Source organism: Haemaphysalis longicornis, unplaced genomic scaffold (genome assembly GCF_048455015.1).
Source record: "Haemaphysalis longicornis isolate Haplotype H1 unplaced genomic scaffold, Haemaphysalis longicornis Haplotype H1 scaffold_5, whole genome shotgun sequence".
NCBI classification, from domain to species: domain Eukaryota; kingdom Metazoa; phylum Arthropoda; class Arachnida; order Ixodida; family Ixodidae; genus Haemaphysalis; species Haemaphysalis longicornis.
The window spans coordinates 153412849-153432001 of NW_027526385.1; the positions used below are offsets into that span (position 1 = coordinate 153412849).

The following is a 19153-nucleotide window of genomic DNA, read 5'->3' on the forward strand; positions in this document are numbered from 1 at the left end:
GAAAGCGAGGAAAGGGGCGCGAACGAGATGTAGCAGAAAAAAGTTGTAATCAGTATCGCCCCGCTTTCGCCTTCACGGGATGTCTGGAGTCTTTATTGTCCCCGTGGAATTTTGGGGGGCTTTTTGTCTGTTCGGTGTCATAGCAACCGGGTGTTGATCCTCAAAGAGCTCCCCCACGTTCGGGTTGAAGGAGCTCACGTGCCTCGATTAGCCGGACGAGGATCTAGAATGACGCTATAGGTAGACAAGAACACTAAACTTTATTCATTACAGAGTGAATGATAACAAAATACCCCGGACTTATTTAAGCGAGCGAAAAAAATATATCGCCAGAAGTCAACTCTGGGAGCGTAAATGCTTCGTTGAGGGGAAAGGTGCAACACCACGAAAGCACAACATCCACCGCCGTTTCTAGCGCTCATCGCCATGCGTTCTTGTTGTGGTGAGACAATAAGTTGCACCTAAATATTTTCTTGGCTAGGCGGATGTAGAGTTCTCGCCTTCGCGTCACCTTGGGCATGTCCGTTAGTGTAGCTGCCGCTCATCCGCTGCACACCATTTAGTAAGAGTCCCACTGACCCCCAAGCAATCCTAACACGTTTATTGAAGCTATATTTGTCACGATTTGCGAAAAAAATTGCTACCTCCTGCGGAGCGCTCATAGCAGGCGCATCTTTATATCGGGTGTCTTCTGGGTGCCGCAGCTACTTAGTACGCATGCGCTCAACCACTTGGGCTGAGTTAGGTCAGAATACTTAATAGATATCACACAAAATAGCAGGAAAATTAAATTCAGTTCCCTAATTTGAAAATATATGGAAACAGCAGAACTCTGGCTCTCCTGTGTCGGCTGCAATGTAAACAGGCGCTCTCCCGAGAATCGCAGCGCTGTCGCCACGCAAATTCTATGGTTGGTGCAAAAAAAAAAAAAAATCCAGCTGAACATCAGCGGCGGGAGGCTCCTTTACCATTCCGTCTCCCTAGTGGGAGGGAGAGGAACCCGCTCCTGGGAGGCCACTGCGCCACCAAATGGTGGGTCTAGGAACCGGTTTCAGCAAGGCTGCGGGCGGCTGAGGGAACCTGCTCCCGCCCATGTTTGACGCAAGACCTGCAGCAGGCTCCAGAAAATTATCCACCTACAATAGCTCCGCTGCTAAAATAAAATTTTCAGTTGGAAGAAACGGACACCATGCATATGCAGCCAAATTGCAGCGCAGTCTAGTTTTTTCAGGCATGCGCAATCGAGTAAGCATGTTCTGTTCAGGGTTCCGTTCGAGAAGCACTGTCACCCTTGGGTAGTTGCTTTAGCAACCCTCCAAACGATTTGGCTAGCCGTTTGTAGAGCTAGCGACATTTTTTGTTACAAATTAGGCGAGACGAATGAATCTTCTAGTTGACTACTTTTCTTGCTCGGCAGAACAGTGTAAAAGCTTTTTTGCATGCGCTTGTAACGGATATTATATTATATTATTTTTTATTTTGTTAGGTTTATATTACCATTATTGTTTATTACACGCTGTGCTAGTTCACCAAGAGCACAAAACTGCGAAAGTAGAGTGACTTTTTCATTTAGGCAAAAGAAATTTCTAGGCTCGACGGTCGTAGATTTTCTTCTTTTAAGGTGGAAAAAAGTTCTGCCTGTGGGTATAAAAGAACTGTATATTGTGGTTTTGTGCGAAACATTTAGTCGAGGGCTGGTACAAAACAAAAAAAGCAAGAAAACGATCAATAAAATAAAACTTTGAAGTGAGATGTCAGCAACCGTGAGTCAATCCTGGTCTTATATTTGCTTCAGCCAATGAAAGGAATGCGACCCACTGATCGGGTAGTTAATTCATTGAGGCACAAAAGAAATGTTTTTGATGATTATTATTATTAGTTTTCTTGGCGCAAAACCATCAAGGGGCAAATTGCGCCAGAAATGCCTATAAATAAATCGGAGTGGAAGTAAAATATGGTTGATAAACTAAGAGCGCTAAAAATACAAATATACAAAAATACATCGGGGGCATACTACTCCACCAAGTGAAGCAATACATGCTGTTTGACAAAGAACAGCTGGAGTAAATACAAAACGTTCTAAGCAGGCCATTTTTACGTCGCGGAGCTCTGGTATTTTTTGCTATATCTGGCAAAAGATGGCCAAGCCCGTGAATGTGCGCAAAATTGGGCTGTGTAACGTTGACCAGTATTGAAAACGGCACGAAGGGTGTTATGTTCGCACAGTCACTGTTCAAATTAATGATCTCTCACTCCCTGAAGTAGATTTCAGAGGTGCCTGGCTTTTAAAGTTCTAAAATTGCGGCGTAGAGGATGCGCTGATAAGTTTGTACACATAAGGCATGAACCATGAAGTATTTTATACATCACTTTTAACCGGGAGCTTGTATACCTTAAAAGTAATGTCCCTAAGAAAAAAATTATGCCGTTGTTGGAAGTATTAGCGTATTTATGATAATGGCGTTTGGACAGGGCAGGCCTTTTTTCGGGATCCGATATTGTGAGCCGAGGACATTTGTTTTGTCCACGGCCACTAGATTACACGACGAGCTATGTCTGGTCTCTTGCTACGGTTTTGCAAGCCACATAACTCAGTGATGAATAGAAGGTTTTGTTGTTTCTGATATGGCATGGTTCCGTAGAAGCGGGGAAACTGCCGAAAGTTTGATGCATGTCCGCTCACGAAACAACACTCACTCACTCACTCACTGACCTCGGGAAAGGACCTTACATCGGGTACCCTTAAAAACAATGGTATTAAATAAGCTACGTCCAACTGTTGCTTTATCGGGTTTAAGGACATTTTAGAGGCAATGAGTAGCATTAAATTGAACTGTACTTTTAAAGCGAACTTATTACCTCTAGCCCCCAATGGTTCTGTCGGGACCGTTGGTGTCATCAGAATACTCCCGAAAACAAACAAACGAAGTTGCCGTCACCGCCTGGAATCGAACCTGGAATGGAACCTGGAATGAATAGAGAAACGGAACGAGAGCCCGTTGTCATACCAATTTCGCAACGAGCCCACGCTGAGATGGGGTAGACCGACGGTGCACTCAACGAGTACATCTGCGTCTTTACCCCCGGCGTTCTCGCTGAATGTCATGTGCTAGCGTCAGGCGACCTCTCCCACCGCTAGGCGCACGGGCCAATACAACTCAACCAACCACTGTTCATGAATCACGCATTGATTTAACCCTAGCAAAAAATATTGCTTTGAAATAATGAAGGTTGTGGTTGAGTTCTTTTAATTCACTCTTGTTCCACTCTTTGTAGAGCCACATGTGTGAATTAAAGTGACGTCGCATGAGTAATCATTGTGGGTGTCGCTTTACAACCGTCTTCACAGGATGAATTGGCGGGCATTTTTTGAAGGTTTCGACATGTTCAATGGTCCCTGCGCTAGTCTTCTCGTATTATGCCGGGGCAATGTTGTGTCCTCCGCTAGGTGGCACAGTTCTGGTAATGTGAAGTCTGGGTCAGTCAGGACGGCCTCCCATGACGAGGGCGAGGTAGACTTTATTTGTAGTCTCAGGTATGTGGCGACGTGTTGTCGTGCAAACTAAGCATTTTGTGGGAGGTGCTGCCTTGCGTGTCTATAACACCCAACAATGTCGAAATAATTGAGGAGGCTTTCTTTGCTGGACATGAGACTGGGATCTTTGGGCAAGTGGGAGTCCACACTGAGACCTGGGTGACTGCCACTAGGGCCAGCTCATGTGCTTGCGCTTGTTAGGGTGATTAGTGGGGTGGGTACCTATTTTATGGTAATGTTACTGCAGGAGTAAAGTCTTGCCTTCTGCAAGAGGTGGGTATGGAGTATGAATGTGGTACAGGAATTTTTGTTCAATACGTCCGTTTTTCATTCATCAAATTTGTCGGGGTGCCTTAGGATGCGTGTGAATTAAGGACAGCTGTGGCAATGCCATCTCCAGCAGTGATTCTTGGTTTCAAATGATGTTTAAACAGTAGGCTGTAGTTCAACATTTACCACCCCACTCATACGGCGCATATGGTAGAATATGTTCACGCGTCTGCATATCGTGTGGAATGACCTATTGGGAAAGATTTTGTAAACCCTATATGGGATGAGGTGTTTTTTGAGGGTATGTGTATGTAAGGCTGGGAATTATGGTAGGAGAAGATAAGGTTTTTTGTGCGAGGTAGTGTTTCGTAAAAGATAGTCCCTGTTGTACGATGCCTTCGCTGTCCGCATCTGAGCACGGTGTGATTTATGAAGGTGTTTATAGAGATTATAAATGCCGGAGAGATCTGTATGGAGCTCTTAAATTGCATATTGAAGAGAAGAAATCATCACCAATATGGCTATCACTGACGGCCGAGAGGACGTGGGTGTGGCATATATGGTCGAAAGCTTTTCAAACGTCAATCTTGGATGTGCTGTGTGGTGCGTTTGGTGGCGTAATCGGGGTGTATGGTATGTTTGTAGAGTTGTACCTTTATGTCCTGCGGATGCTGGTTGGCTAGCGGAGAAGGGAGTCAGTCTGACATACTGTTTCGCAAATTAAACCCCAATGCTTTTCCATTCACTGCATCATAATGATTGAAAAGGTGCCGTACCTTACTAGGAAGGGAAGGAGATTCGAAGCCGGGGCCCATGTTATGGATTCACGCACAGAGTCACGAGGGTTGAACAATGGCAGACGGTAATATCATTATGCTTGCGTGAGCAAGGGCTTATCAGTGACCTACTCCCGCTCAATTCTGGTGATCAAGCAATCTTTGTTAAGTAGCCATCAATGCATTCAGCTACCTTGCATTGATGGTAACTGTGCACTCACAGGAGATATTATCACCAGAAGGAAATAGAATACGCAGCGCGCAGCGCAAGATGGGGTCCTAGAGAAAGAAGAAGCCAGGTGTCGCACGGAGCAGGAGTCGGTGCCGTCATGCCCATGGTCACCATTTTGTAAATAGAGTGCTTCAGCATCAACCATCGTTCGCCTCATCTCTCCTGCCGCAACGTAGCAATATCCCGCTTTTGCTTGGCCCGAAACAAGGGCAATAAGCAGTTCTGATATTCGGAACACTTCATCAACGAACTGGTTGTCTTCTTGTTATATTTTTTTGTTTATTTGAATCCAAAATATTTTTCACAAAGGCAAACATCTTCAAAACAAAGAAGCCTTTCTTACCTCTCTTCGCCGCGCTTATCCGAAGGTTATGCATGAAAGCCATGAAAGGAAGCTTCGCTGAGTTCGTATTTTGCGACAAAAGAGGGCAAAAAACAACACCAGGAACACAAATGAAACAGGCGCACACAGCGCTGTGCCTGTGCTCTCTTCCTGATGTGCAGTTCTTTCCTGCAGTTGTTTTTCTTTATTCCTCAAAGTTTGTTTTAATTTTCCTAACATATTTTGTGTGTTAGGAAAATTGTATTTCGTATAAATACAATGTGCACCTGATTCAAATTTTATATACAGGACGCAATGAGTAATTTCTAAATTTATACTACGAGTGTTGATTCGCACTGCGAATACCATCCCACCACATCACTTCAATTTGGCGATTGCTTTATGAGTAAGCACTCTGTAGATCATACTGTGCAGCCAAATGTTCAGACTGTTGTCCCGAATTTGTCCTATTGAGCCGTCGTAGGAAGAGTTTTTAGTGGTGTCCGATTGGTTCAACTTTAACACTAAAATGAATAATAGAATATGTGTAAGGGCGTAATGTATACACTGGTGTTGCATGCTCGACATCGCTGATTTTTTATTTCGCTGAGGTGAACAAGAATAAAGTGTTCTCTGCAGGCATTCACGGCACGGGGAAATATACATGGTTCTGAAGAGCCAAAAAATAGCGGATTCTGAACCTGACCAAAAATGGGCTGTTCGTCGTCGAGTGAGTGGAGCGATGACCATGGCAAAGGTAAGACAACATGGGAAAACTAGAGAATAAAGTTTGGCTGCAATATTTCCGCATTTTGCCGAATTTCGTGCAGGCGTGGTGCTGGGACAGTACGAGCTTCCCGAGATGGCCCCATTCCGTGAGAATCAACAAAACGAAGTGCCGGGGTCTCCTGAGAGCCACGACCACCAGCAACGCCAGGACAGGAAGGGAGGTATGCACGTCCTCCACGGGGGACAAAAGCATTGCACAAAATCTTCCAGAGCTTCAGTCAACTTTAGGCCTACGTTCATCACAAGGAGTAGCTACAAGGCCGCAATGGGGTGTCCGCACAGCTAGCGGTTAATGTATACATCTCAAGTGGGTAGCAAGTGCTTGACTATCGGTGCAACTGTTTCGCACGATTTTAGAGTAGGCGCATTCCGGAAACCTGGAGCGCTCTCCAGCGAGGGTTCTACACCCGGAAGACGCTGGTGTTTAAGACGAATACCCAGTGGGACATTTTTTCTGCGTCTGAACTTGTGAAGATTAGAGGTTTTAAATTTTAAAGGCATCTTGCGTCAACGGTCCAGTGCTGCGTCGTTCTAGTAAAGCAGAATCACCATCTTTCCAGTCGTTGTATTAAGCAATCTTGGTTTAAAAAAGATTTTTGGTCACAATGAACAGAAAACTTGGCAATTAGGAATTCGTGCCTTTTTTCACCCTTGAAGAAGTGAATATTTTCAGGGGTAAAATCTATACAGTTGTGGCTGAACCGATGCGCGTCAAATGCAACGAGGATTTGCGTACTTTGCCACATGTCCGAAACACTAGCATTTTGAGCTTGCTCACTGTTTGTACACCTTCATCCGACAGCATTTATGTTATACATTCTCGATGCAACACTGTTTTTTTGGCCAACACAACATGAATTCTTCCTGAATACTGAATACTTCCTAAGTCTGCGGTCTTGATTAATTCGGATGTCTAAGGCGCAAAACACTAAGGGCATATGAATCAGAAAATCCTTGGCGACTCGTCTGATCCCGTCCACTCCACCATTCCTGAAACGCTGCTCATATGCATGGATATGAATGTCCGGTGTAGTGAATAATTTCTATGGAATCTGGATATCTAATGCCGGGTATAGTGAATATTTTCAATTGATGCTCCAAACCATCAGCATTCTGTGTGGTGTCAGAACCCAGCTGATTCAGCGCCTTTGAGCTGGCAACACGCCATCGGACGTTAGAGGTTCTGCTCCCTTCTTGACAGCATGCGGCTGTATTGCATGGCAGGTTTTCAGGTGTGAACTGCCTATAAACACCAGCGAAACTATATATCAGAAGCTAAAGTGCTGGTGTTTAGTGGCCGCAAACGTCCTTTGAGTAGCCACTGCGCCTCGTAGCTGGTACATGTTGGAACTGTCGGCATTTTTGGAAGGGGCCGTGACTTCTGGGCCGTGTACAATGGTCTTCTGAAGTGAGTTTGAGGCTTCTTAGATTTTGTCAGTGTATGTCGTCTGGTTAAGGCAATAGTGAACGCTCCACGGCGGGATTCATATGTCCAGGACGACTCAATCGTTCCAAGGGTGATACCGCAGCTAAGAACTGGAAGATTACAGCGGTTTTATGAAAACTTCGAGCAGCAGGATGCGAAGATTCCTGGTTCTGGGACGATGCCTTGATAAGCATCTGATGGTTTACCGGAAACCAACGCAGACGGAAGCAAACACCTAAATACTAAGGTAGTAGAAAAATATCTAATGTATTGATTGATTGTATGGTTTAACACGCGACGCAACGCAGGCGATGAGGCGCGCCGTAGTGGAGGACTCGGGATTGTTTTGACCACCTGGGCATCTTTAACGTGCGCCAAAACATCGTACACACCGGCGGTTTTGCTTTTCGCTTCCATCAGGAAACCGGCCGTCGCGGCCGGAAATGGAAACCGCGTCCTCCTGCCCAGCAGCACAACGCCTTAGCCACTGAGCCACCCCGGGAAATGTAATTTAAAGCCTATACAGAAGTATGACCAGGATTTAGTCGATACGGACTCTTAGGAGGTTTAAAAGAGCAGTTGTGAATATGTAAGACGAGCCAACGATGTGATCTTCGTCTTCTGGTTGGTTGGTGGATGGAACGGTCCACCGAAACTGGCCTGTGGGAATTATGGTGCTGCTGCTCGACATATGGCAGGACGTGCTGCGGGGGGAGTTAAACATGCCGCGTCAGTTGCTGAGCAAACGGGACTGTTGCTATTATTCGAAAGCTCGAGGTTTAGTGCAAGCTTCTTCGGCGTAAACATACGCGCATATTTTTGATTAGCCGTGGACGAGTGATGACAAACAGCCAATTATTTGCCCCAGTGGTGAGAGCACAGCGCGGGTAAAGAATCCATTAAACAGTGTGAAGTTAGAAGCTTGCTTATCTTGCGAAGAGTTCGAAATGTATATGATTAGATCATTTCTAAGAAAAAAGGAAATAGTGCACCAGGTTCACGGACCCTCGCTCCTAGCGGGGGTTCGTTGCAGAAGCTAGTCAATATCCAGAATGCACGAGGGCTCACCCTGTAGCGGCAAAAAAGACAGAGCGTCGAAGCCCTGCTGTTGACAGCCCTTGTAAAACTGTAGAGCCCATAAATCAAGGCGCGACAACAAACTCTCTAAGGACACACCAGCATAGTGTAAAATGTATACATACAGTCCAAACTTGCCACGCAGACATGCAACAGCAAGGCACTATTTTTTGTTACAGAATGGGTTTATTCTTCCTTAAAGTTCGTCTTCCTAAGCCAGTAACGAACTCGCTTAAGGCAGCTTTCCAGTGAGCAAGCCGAGCATCGATGCAAGCTCCAGTGGCACCAATTTCGGTCTCTGTATGCGCACGTGCATTTTAAGAATGAAGAATAAGCCATGACGGAAGAAGCGAAGCACTGTCGCCAATTCACAATCAGAAGCCATAGACCAGGCCAAGAGAGCATATTTGCGCTTGCGATACAACGAAGCTAGCGCTCGTACGTCGGGCCTGAAGTGTCGCACAAAGCGGTGGAAGACCTGAGAGCGATGAAGTTCTGTGAAGCCTTCCTAGTAGTCGGGTTCGGGGCCTCACCACAGATGGTAATTGGCCTTTAATTGCGAAAACCATATTGGCCTACTTCATCGATTTTCGCTGTGGGTGCAAGTTTCACCTTCAAGGGATACCATGTAATTCACCGCCGCGGCGAGTGCCGCCTGTCCGCCCTTCACGCTGCCGCGGCGTGAAAGAGGGATTTTGAGTGAGGGAGGAGGTCGCGTGGGAAGAATGAGGGCTAGTGCAGCCGCGGCGTGAAGAATAGAGAGAGGACATTGGTACATCAGTGTCGAAGTTGTGTGTGCGGTGTCATTTGCGAAAGCACCAAGCTGCGTCGAACCATCCTGCAGATGTCGCTCGGTTTGCTAATGACTTAAAGATACACTGAAGTGATTTGTAAACATTGCGAGATTAGTAGCGCAAATTGTAGTCACGTGTCCATAGACCATGTTTCGGCAACTCTGAGCGGGTTTACGCGAATTTATTCACCAGAATAATCAAGTCGGAAATGCTGTCCACCTCTCTGCATTCTCGCCCACTTTTTGTGGCGTTTTTATGTGACATCAGGAGGACATGAATGAGCCACTGAGCTACTGCACGACTCGCCGACCTTCCGGCAGAGTCAGTCGGCCCAGCGTTTATTCCGCCGGCCGCCCACGAGTCGTCGCAATTCGTTCGCTCAGTTGAAAAGAAGCCAACACACGCTTTTAATGAAAGAATGTGCCTTTCTTTACTTTTTTAGTTTGTACACTATATCTCGCTCCAACTCAAGGTCGCTCCACACAAGCGCTGCACAAGCGCACATGCGAAGCGTCGCTGACTGGTACGCTAGTAGGAAAATCTAAGGCCACTTGAAGTCAAGAGATGTGCCAGCGAAGTCAATATTGGTACTAAGGAAATAAAATCAATTATTACTTTTACCGTACAGCGTAACACTAGGGAGCACGAAGCACTTCTTTGCTCTGGGAGAACAAGCACAGCGGTCAGCAGCACGACAACACATCTGCAAACACTTTTCCCCTAAGAAATGCAATTGTTATACGTGAGACATTGCGTAACTTTGGGGGACGCTTACCGCACAAGCGCAAAACAACAAATCGTCACCTAAGCTGCTTAAAACGCTAAAACTAAATAAACTTGTAAACTGATTATATATTATATACCTTATATTTCCAATACTGGCAACGCTGGTCGCGTGCGTTTGCTTGCCTGGGTTGTAAATGGTGCAGACCTTTGTTAGACTGACGTGCTTACCCTTTGCTGTCTGTTAGTGTTTATTCTGTGTGTTAATTGCCTTGTCCGAGTTCTTTTTTCAAAACATTCCATGCATAAAAAAAAGGACCGTGGCCTCTGTGGTGCTAGGTATGTTATTTTGAGTCATAAGTTCGAATCCCCGATGGTAGATTTTTGTTTTTTTTTGTAAATTGACTTTTTCGTTTTCGGCCGATGTTTTCTATACTGAGTTCACCGTGTTTGGGCCGTAATGTTCACTGCTCCACGAACTAGTTCACAGAACGCGCGCAGGCTGACACTGACGTGCTAGCGAGTTCTCGTTGGCGTGCTGTTGCCATAAGCACCGACTGTTTGCGGGCAGTAGGCACGGGCCAGAATCAACTGACCCTTGGCCTGGTGCGAACACGCTTTTTACGATACAGGCATGAGTGAGGCAAGCTCCACATATGGGGGGAAAGCGCGTAGAATTTGAGCGTCTGCGGTGACGCGGAGGGCGTTCATCCACTGCGTAGGCCTCGGCTAGTGATTGCTATCATTCCAAGCCATCCTGGGAGGCTTATCTTAGGCATTTTACAGCCGACAACATGGCCGAAGCGCGGTATGACGCTTACTGAGATATCGAGAATGCCCATCCAACGATGCCGTCGGATGTCAAGCATGTTCTTTTACCGAACGGAAAAAAAAACGAAACTTGTTTGAATGCTCACCTTGGACATCGTCCAATCAAGGTGCATCTCCTCCCGTCGGCACAGCCTTTAGTTGGTGCGGCCGCCGCAGACCGCGCATGGTAGTTTTAAGTGCGAATGCACTTTATAAGCGACCCCAAACCATCCACCGCCGGCGGCGGCGGCGGCGGAGGCGGCGTCCGCAGTCCTCCTCTCTATATATAAAAAAAAACAGCATCCGGCGCCAGTTTTCGATCCGAGGACTTTGCGGCCGCAGCGCGACGCTTTACCGACTAAGCCACGGACGCGACGCTGATTCAGTGTTAGTAACGCGCTTTATATCTTTAACGCATTCAAACTACGTCGTCAGCGGCGTGCGTTGGCGACTCAGCGGCGCTATAGCGGCTTGATAACTGCGTGGTGTACACGTGATACTACAAACCCGATGGAAGAGATGGAAGAGAAGGCGGCGAGGCGGTGGGCTGCGGGGGCCGAGCGCAAGCGCCGCAAGCGGGCCGACAACCGTGCATTCGCACTTTCACATTCTCCCCCTCGGGGAAATGCGGGGGAATTTTTTTTTCTTCTTTCGCGCTTTATAAAATAATTACCGACTTATCAATAGGATCAACGATGAAAAGTGTGTTAATCTGAGCCAGTCTACGCAGTGCAAGTAAAACCGGGAGCTTGACAAATTCACTTCAGTGTCCCTTTGAACAGAAAACGATACTACGACTGCGCAATGCGGACGACCAAAAACGGCAACCTCGGTGAGCTAAGCGTCGGGAAGAGGATGCATAAACACGATAGCGGCGAGCTTTAGAGGTTCCAATGGACTTTGACTTGGAAGACGATTTCGCTAACTGACGAAATGACGGTAGTGAGTGTTTGCAGTACGGAACGTGACCGGTTAATTCGTTCGGTTGGCAAACTGTGCTTCGGCTTCTTTAGCTTGCATTACCAGTCCTATGAGCCGCAGCCATATTTTTGTCACGATAAATTCAAATGGGGCTTCTGAAGAGCCACGAAATCCCCTTTTTGACACTCAGCCACAGCCCTGCACCGCGCAATGCATGTAAATACTCGGTTAAGATGTGCAACGCGCATGCAGAAGTCAGAAGAAAAAAAAACGGGGATAGGATCAAGGTAGCAAGGACACGTTTTTGACTTGAAGCCTTGTAAGATACCGGCCAGAACTTGCAAAAAAGGGGCAGCGTACATGCAGCGCCAGAACGGAATTAGGTTCACACCAAAGAGGCGAACACGTTGGGTAGAAAGATGGCGTTCTGGGGTCGGCGTCCGCCAAGCGTACATGCAAATATCCAGAACCCAAATCGACAGACGACGAGAATTTAGCGCCGCGTAAGAGTCAGAAGCAGCATGAATGCGCCGTAGAAAATACACATCTTGGCACGTGATGATTTTTGGTATCCCATAGTCGACACAAAACTCTACACGGCTGAGATGATCATTAGTACACACGGCTGGTCGATTGGCTATTGCACAGCCGAATGATACGCCGTTGGGGCATATCTCTTACCTGCTAATCAATCACGAGGCCATCGATACGGGATACCGTACGCTATATTGACCGAAGCGATGACTGCAATCCATTTATTCGTGGCCTATTCGTTTGGTAAATAGACGGGACAATTTTGGAAAAGCCGCGGATGCGGAGCCCAGGTGGTTGTTGTTGTGTGCTGGTTCTTTGAGGCACAGTTCTGTACGGAATTGTTACTGGTGCGGGCCGCCGAGTACCTATCTAGGAGCGCGGTCCAGAGCTGGTGTAGCTTATATGAGGCGAAGCCATGACTATCGCTCCAGTTCCAAGCGCGTGCATTCCTCCTCTCCTGCTTCCTCTCGGATACCTGTTCATCCTATTCTTACCATGTCCATCCTTGGTTGCCTTTTTTCTTGAAACACGCACCTCCGGAAAGGGAAGGGAAGAGAGGGGGCTGCTCGAGACAATGCCCCAGCAGTTAGTTTTATTGCCCTGCCCGCTCCCGCGGTTTTGCGGTACCGTCGCCCCTCGTTCTAACCGAGCTAACGAAGGGGACACTGAAGATAGAAGAAATAGGACGAGCAGTAAAGCAAGGGAAGAAAGTAGGGCGAAATTGGGGGGAGGGCTGTATGCCGAGACGGTGCGAGATATTTTTTTCCGGCGGAGACGTGCTTATACACAACCGAGGGAAAGAAGACGCCCTAGAATTTATTTGTAAGTATACTAGAGAGGAAACTGCACCTGGGAGTCCTTGTGGCGGGGGGGGATCAGTACTGCTGGCTAGGCATGTCTATCGTGTTCTTAGGCGTCTTGATGAATTTGCTTTGTCATTATGCGTTCTAATGTCTACGAGGTACCCGAAATGGTCAAAACTCGATCCGTCTGTCTCGCTTTGCACGTAGGCTAAAAATTCGCTCCATTTGTTCCTGGTATACGATAGTTCTGCTTTATAATAAGCAACTGATAGGGCTTGTCCAGGCGAGCGACCATTCGTACATATTTACATAAGTACAAACACACAATGTAGATCAAGTTCGCTACCTGGTTTATTTTTTGTGCGGTAGCAGTGCATATGTTAACAGCACCCGGACATCTTGACTGAGCAGGAGGACATGATCTGGTCGCGTTTGCTGCCGCAGCAGCCGGACAGTGTCGACACCTAAATATATTCTTACGCCGTGCGAGGGACCCAGGTTCGGTTCCTACCCCAGCAAGTGTTCTTGTTTTTCTTTCTGGATGCACATGTTATTCCCGCCGCAGCTAACCCCGTACCTCTGAGGTCTTTGGGAGTTTCCAAAGGTTAGGTTGCCGGGTCGAATGCGTGAAGGTCCCGGGTTCAATTTTCGGGACCTCTCTAACCACATTTCTTTCTTGAGGATTCGACGTTTTTTAGTTCCACAGAAACAGCTATGCGGTTAAAATTTCAGGTCTTCCACAATTTTCTCGGTGCACTGTTTTAGTACACGTTTATCAACCCTTTCTGTAGAAAATATATCATTAGAGGGTGAATGCGCTTCAACCTTTATAATGTATTTTGTTTTTAAAATATATTTGGGGGCCAGTCGGTCAAATTTCTATTACTGACAATAATATAAAGAAAGAATATATCGAAAGCATTGGGCTTCCCAATAAGATTATATTACGGTGTACTAACATCGATCATGCTGTATTGCTTAGGGAGAGTTTCATACGGGTCCACACGCTTCTATAAATTGGCAATGCTAAGTCTCAGTCATGATCTCGCATATAACCATACCGCTCATGTACGCGGCCCAGATATGCACTGTCGAGTAGGCCCACACTATGATCAGTGTTCAAGCAACAGCCACAAATTTCGAATTTATTGCAGATGCCCCTCACACAGACCGCTGTAATGTGTACTTCTGGACGAAATCCAGCAAGAAGAGGTGGAGCACACCATCTGCCTCTATCTATGGTTGTTGCCACCACTCTATGATAGCGTTTGAGTATGAAGAGGAGGTGCTCGTATGCGATGCTGTAAACCAAGCTGGCCAGCTTACTGGGAGATGCAGGTCGATGGGTATCAAGGAATTCCACAAAAAATATCCAAAGAAGGTAAGTTAGCTCCGATTAGTTTCTATAAATTGTGTGAAAAACAAACTTTTTTGTAATTTCATTGCTTATTTTGTGCAATTATTTTTTGCAACGCCGTATCACTCCTACAGTGCTATTCCCTGCAATCAGCGATCTGTGTCGGCTTTGTTACAGAGACGCATTGTTCAGCGGAACTTATCAATAGAGCTCGTGAAAGAGACTGTGAGAAGGATGGAGAAGAGTGGCCCCTACGATCATCTTTGGAATAACTGCCAAAAGTGGCTTAAGGAGATGCTGAAACATCTCAACATGCATACCGCCCCCGATCCTGGTGATACCTAGTGTACATTCTACACCAGGCATGAATTACACTCAAGGAACGTACTGCTAAGCATGAGACGACGGATTCGAAGAACCGTTGCGACCTCGAGAGCATCCCGGTTCAAAAATGCGGAGAACACCGTCAAAACTGGTGGTGCTGAGACAGCAGCAGACGCGGAGTGCACGGTTAGCCGACACCGGCAAGTACTTCGAGAAAACATTTGCACAGGAACATTTTGGAGAAGCGTGGAATCGGTGGGCGTGACACATTTCGCTGGCGTCGTTTTGCCTCAAACGCCGAATGACGGTAGTATATCGCGTATTAATTTGCATCACTGCAACTTCAGTCAGCAAAAACATCGTAGATTTTTTCCTATATAAAAATTATGCCTGTTTAGAGCATACGGCTTCGAGGTCCCTGAAAAGAGCACTGAACAGCCGCCATGAGCGATTAATAAATCGAGGGGGTATACATTCACTAAACAAAGTTTTTAATATTTAGGCGGCCTAATTTTTTCTCTGAATCCCCTTCCTTTCTACTAACTGAAACGGTAGTATACAGTTGAAACCCGATCTATACAAATCACCGGGAACCAGGGATTACTTCGTTAAATGGAGAACTTCGTAAAATCGCGACTGCCATTTCACAAGAAGTTCATTCCGTAATGCGATCTCTGAAGGAAGGTGCATCCTAACAGCTGCCATGACATCACAATTACGGCGGCCCCGGCGCTCGCCTGCCGATAGTATAGGAATGCGCTTATAGTCCGCGGTGAAAATTGTTACGACAGAACGCCAGGAGTCCTAGTGGGAACGAATTCAATTCCTGGCAAAAAAGCTTGTGATTTTCGCCTGCGTGTGCTTTGTTTTCATTCAGAATCCAGATATTTCGTAGCACGCAAGCGCGTACAACACACGCGTAGTTCTATAGTGAGCCCCAGCAAAGCGACTGAGCAAGTCAATAGCGTGCAATATCTGACTTGGAGCGGGCACAGGAGCTTCAGCAATCTCTAAGTCGTCACACTCTTCTGATACCTCTTGCTCGCCGGAAACTAAGTGTACAGTTTTTTCATCGTTCAAAACCCCTGTCGTGTCGGCGTCTAAGGGAGCGGTGGCACTCAGATAGTCGCAGAAGCTCAGATCTGCTGCTACCTCGTTAAATCGACTGAGCTGTTCCGAGTGACTGGGCGGAATTTATTTTGCTTGGTCGTGTCGAGGGATTCCGAAACTCGTAATACTTCGTTAAATCGGGAATGGCACTGCATCTATTTCGTTAGTTATAATCCATTGAAGCAATTAGCCGCATGAGCACCTGCGGGCCGAAATCCGAATTTGTTCGTTATTTTGGGAAATATTTAAGATTAGGTTCCGTTAGAAGAGTTCTGACTATTCTTTCTCAGGCTCATCTATGAACCAGAAATGCCGTCATTTTGCAGGGCTGACCTGGTGTGACCAATTAAAAAGTTCTAACTTTCTCGTCTTCCACTCATTTATTCAATGTTTTCTGTACAAGGGACGCCGTAGCATTAAAGTTGTATGTGTAATGTATATGTGAACAAGTATATGTGAATATGTTCCCCTGAAGGAAGAAGTTCAGAACATTTATAAACTAAAAAACATTATTACGTATTTGTGATGTAGTTTAATAATTGTTGCAACTTAATGAGGCGAATTGCTATGTTTGCGTGTATACTTTGATCCTTCTGTGGATTTGCACACCTATGCTTTGTATAAAACATAGGAAATGTATTCTTGACTGTACTTCTGCGCTACTGTGCTGGTATGACTGCGCTGTTATGGTTGAATTTGTTTATGGTTGTGGGCGTGACTCTTGCTTCTGACACTGTGAATCGGCTCACTGAGGCCTCTGTCAAGCCGTATGTGAATTTACCACAGCCTCCCCTAATTTCGCCAAGAAATATGTAACTGAACTCTTAGAACGTGCAGATGAACCGTCCCTTCCAAAAAGAAATCGCTTAATTCGACTACAATTTTCTTACCAAGTACTTGAAGGGCATTTATTTCATTTTCATTTGGATAGGTAACCAGCCAGACTCAACTGATAATAACCCCTTTTCGCTCGCGAAACGACTGCTTCAAATATTCTTTTTTCCTGCATACCAGACGTCCGTGGAACGAACTAACTTCCTCGCCCCTCCTATCCTTGAACCTTGAACGGGACATGGTATTAAACCCCGAAAAAACTGTCTCCCTTCGCATCACCAAAAATCAGAATTCTCACCAATTTTCGTACTCTTTCGCAGGAAATCCCTGAAACCAAGTACAGAAATATTATTATTTGGGCATAAATTAATAATGTCAGCTGCAATTCGCATGTTAATATTGTTTATTCCTCTGCCTTTCTTAAATTATGTTTATTTTGGCATAAGCTTTGAGACACTCCACCTAAGTTCTATTTTTGATTTATTTACAATTTGCCACGCTCATGCGAGAGCATAGCAGGAGGGCTTACATATTGTGCGTACAAAAAACGTGTGAATCAGCTGGCTTGTCTAATGAGAAAGAAAAAAAGGACATATGCACGCAAAGACAAATAATGACCCATCTTAACAAATACACACGCGTAGATTACAAGCTGTAGGATCAAGAAGAAAAAAGTAAACCACAGAAACAAGTAAATCCCAAGTTTTCCTTGAACCGGCCCAGAGTGAACGTTTGAGCTTTTCCCCGCGAAAAATCAAGAGCAGCCCCACCGCGCCAGTTGAATGCCACTGGGGCAATGAAGAACTTGCCACGAGCAGAAGGCGCATCTCGGTGGTGTAGTGGCGTAGCCTGGAGAGCGTGTTTCGGTTGCAGAACACCCCCCCGAAATTATCAGAGTGGAGCATCTGCACGTCCTCTCGTTCAGCTTTTTTTTCGCTCGTGCAGCTTAAAAACACATCGACATAAGAAATCTACAAATGAGTATTAAGAGGACAATGATGAAGTCCAGAATGACTAAGCTAGTCTTCTGGTGGAGTCTTTTTTCTTCTATGTTTTACCGGTGGAATAAAACACCCGCGAAACAATATTTCCTGCTACGCCATTGCGGTGAGATGCATATTAAGGTATTTGTCAAAGCAAATTCTTACCCCTTCCACAAATGTAACAAATTTGTTGTTCTACAACGAGTTTCTGCCCCGTTTAGTGAACTTAGCGAATGTGTTCAAGGGTACACCACATATGCCTGCATCGTTTCTAACCATTTTTTCTTTTTAAAGCACATTGGGAATCCAGGTGTTGAAGTCGCTAGCACTAATATAAAACTAAGAAAATAAGATATCAAAAATTTAGGGTCTGCCACAACCACTTCAATAACGTACACCTAAAAAGGTATCCACGAAACGTTCCGGAAATCTTTATCCACTTCCGCACAATGCCGCCAATCAGCAGTGCGAGACTCTCAATCTTCCCACCACGTCCCATCTCACTACTTATCTAAGTGAAACAAGCGCACAATGTCGCATAGGTTCACACCGCCAATATTTGTTTTGTGGTTCAGCAATGGTAGCAAACCGCGAAATTATTAAAAGTCGTCTTCATGTGCAGTGTTTTTATCTATACTTCTGGACCACACCTGCCAGGGGATATACATGAGCACCATTACATTCTCGCACCAAATTATCTGCGTCTAGTTCGGCTTGTTTTGACCAGTGCCTGGAGGCGTTCGAGTATGAAGACAAAGTGTTAGTGTGCGGTGCTTGAAGCAAGCTCGGTCAGCTCGCAGTAAAGTTCAGCGTCGAAAGAACGGGACAATTCTAGAAACCAAATCTGTAAAAGGCAACCAATGTCGAAACATCTAATACAAACTATCCGAAAAAATGTAATTACTAGCAAACTGGCACCGTTTCTTGATCGCACGAGGTCTATTGCTACCGGTTAAGAACGCGGGAAATGTCTGATGCCTGGCGTGATGTACGTTTGGCGTGCTGGATTCTCCCGACTTGCTTCAAAGCAGTTCAGTGCCGATTGGTACTGCCTTTTTGGGCGAAAGCCTTAAGTGCCGTATTCGGCGAAAAAACGTCGTCCTTGTTGCTGTCGGGCCAAGAAAAAGGCCGCTGCTGGATAGAGTAAATAAAAACGTTTTTGGGAACCTAAGCACTCTAACGTGTGTTGAAAGCGAAAACGTGGTGTTAATTAGTATACAATTCTTTGCTGCTGCACCATACCTGCGTCTCTTTTGACGGTTTCTTCGCCCGAAGCACTTTTGTGAGTTTCACGAGAAGGGGGTGGGGGTACATTTTGGTATATTATCTTGACTTAGGCACAACTACCGCGATTTTGAGCCGGGAAAAAAACTTGCCTGTTTTTTTACAAACTTCCACGCCTCAGCAAAATACTGCAACCACGTGGGCATATAGTTCGCTATTTTTCATTCTTGAACTATGAATATATGTGGGAAGGAATCGTTAGGGCCTGTTACAACATGATGCTTCATATAGAAATGTTAGTTTGGTTTA

General features: G+C 45.8%; 1 protein-coding gene across 2 annotated transcripts in view; it reads left to right on the forward strand.

The window, feature by feature from the left end:
- The window catches only part of LOC144139467 (uncharacterized), a 30377-nt gene extending 13051 nt beyond the window's left edge, over positions 1 to 17326 (forward strand). For both annotated transcript variants that reach the window (XM_077671803.1, XM_077671802.1), the window contains exons 3-6: positions 5775 to 5892; positions 5966 to 6085; positions 14167 to 14393; positions 14547 to 17326. In XM_077671803.1, the coding sequence (XP_077527929.1) occupies positions 5847 to 5892; positions 5966 to 6085; positions 14167 to 14393; positions 14547 to 14714 (561 nt within the window). In that variant the 5' untranslated portion in view covers positions 5775 to 5846 and the 3' untranslated portion in view covers positions 14715 to 17326. The remainder of the gene's footprint in view (positions 1 to 5774; positions 5893 to 5965; positions 6086 to 14166; positions 14394 to 14546) is intronic.
- Positions 17327 to 19153: the final 1827 nt, after the last annotated feature.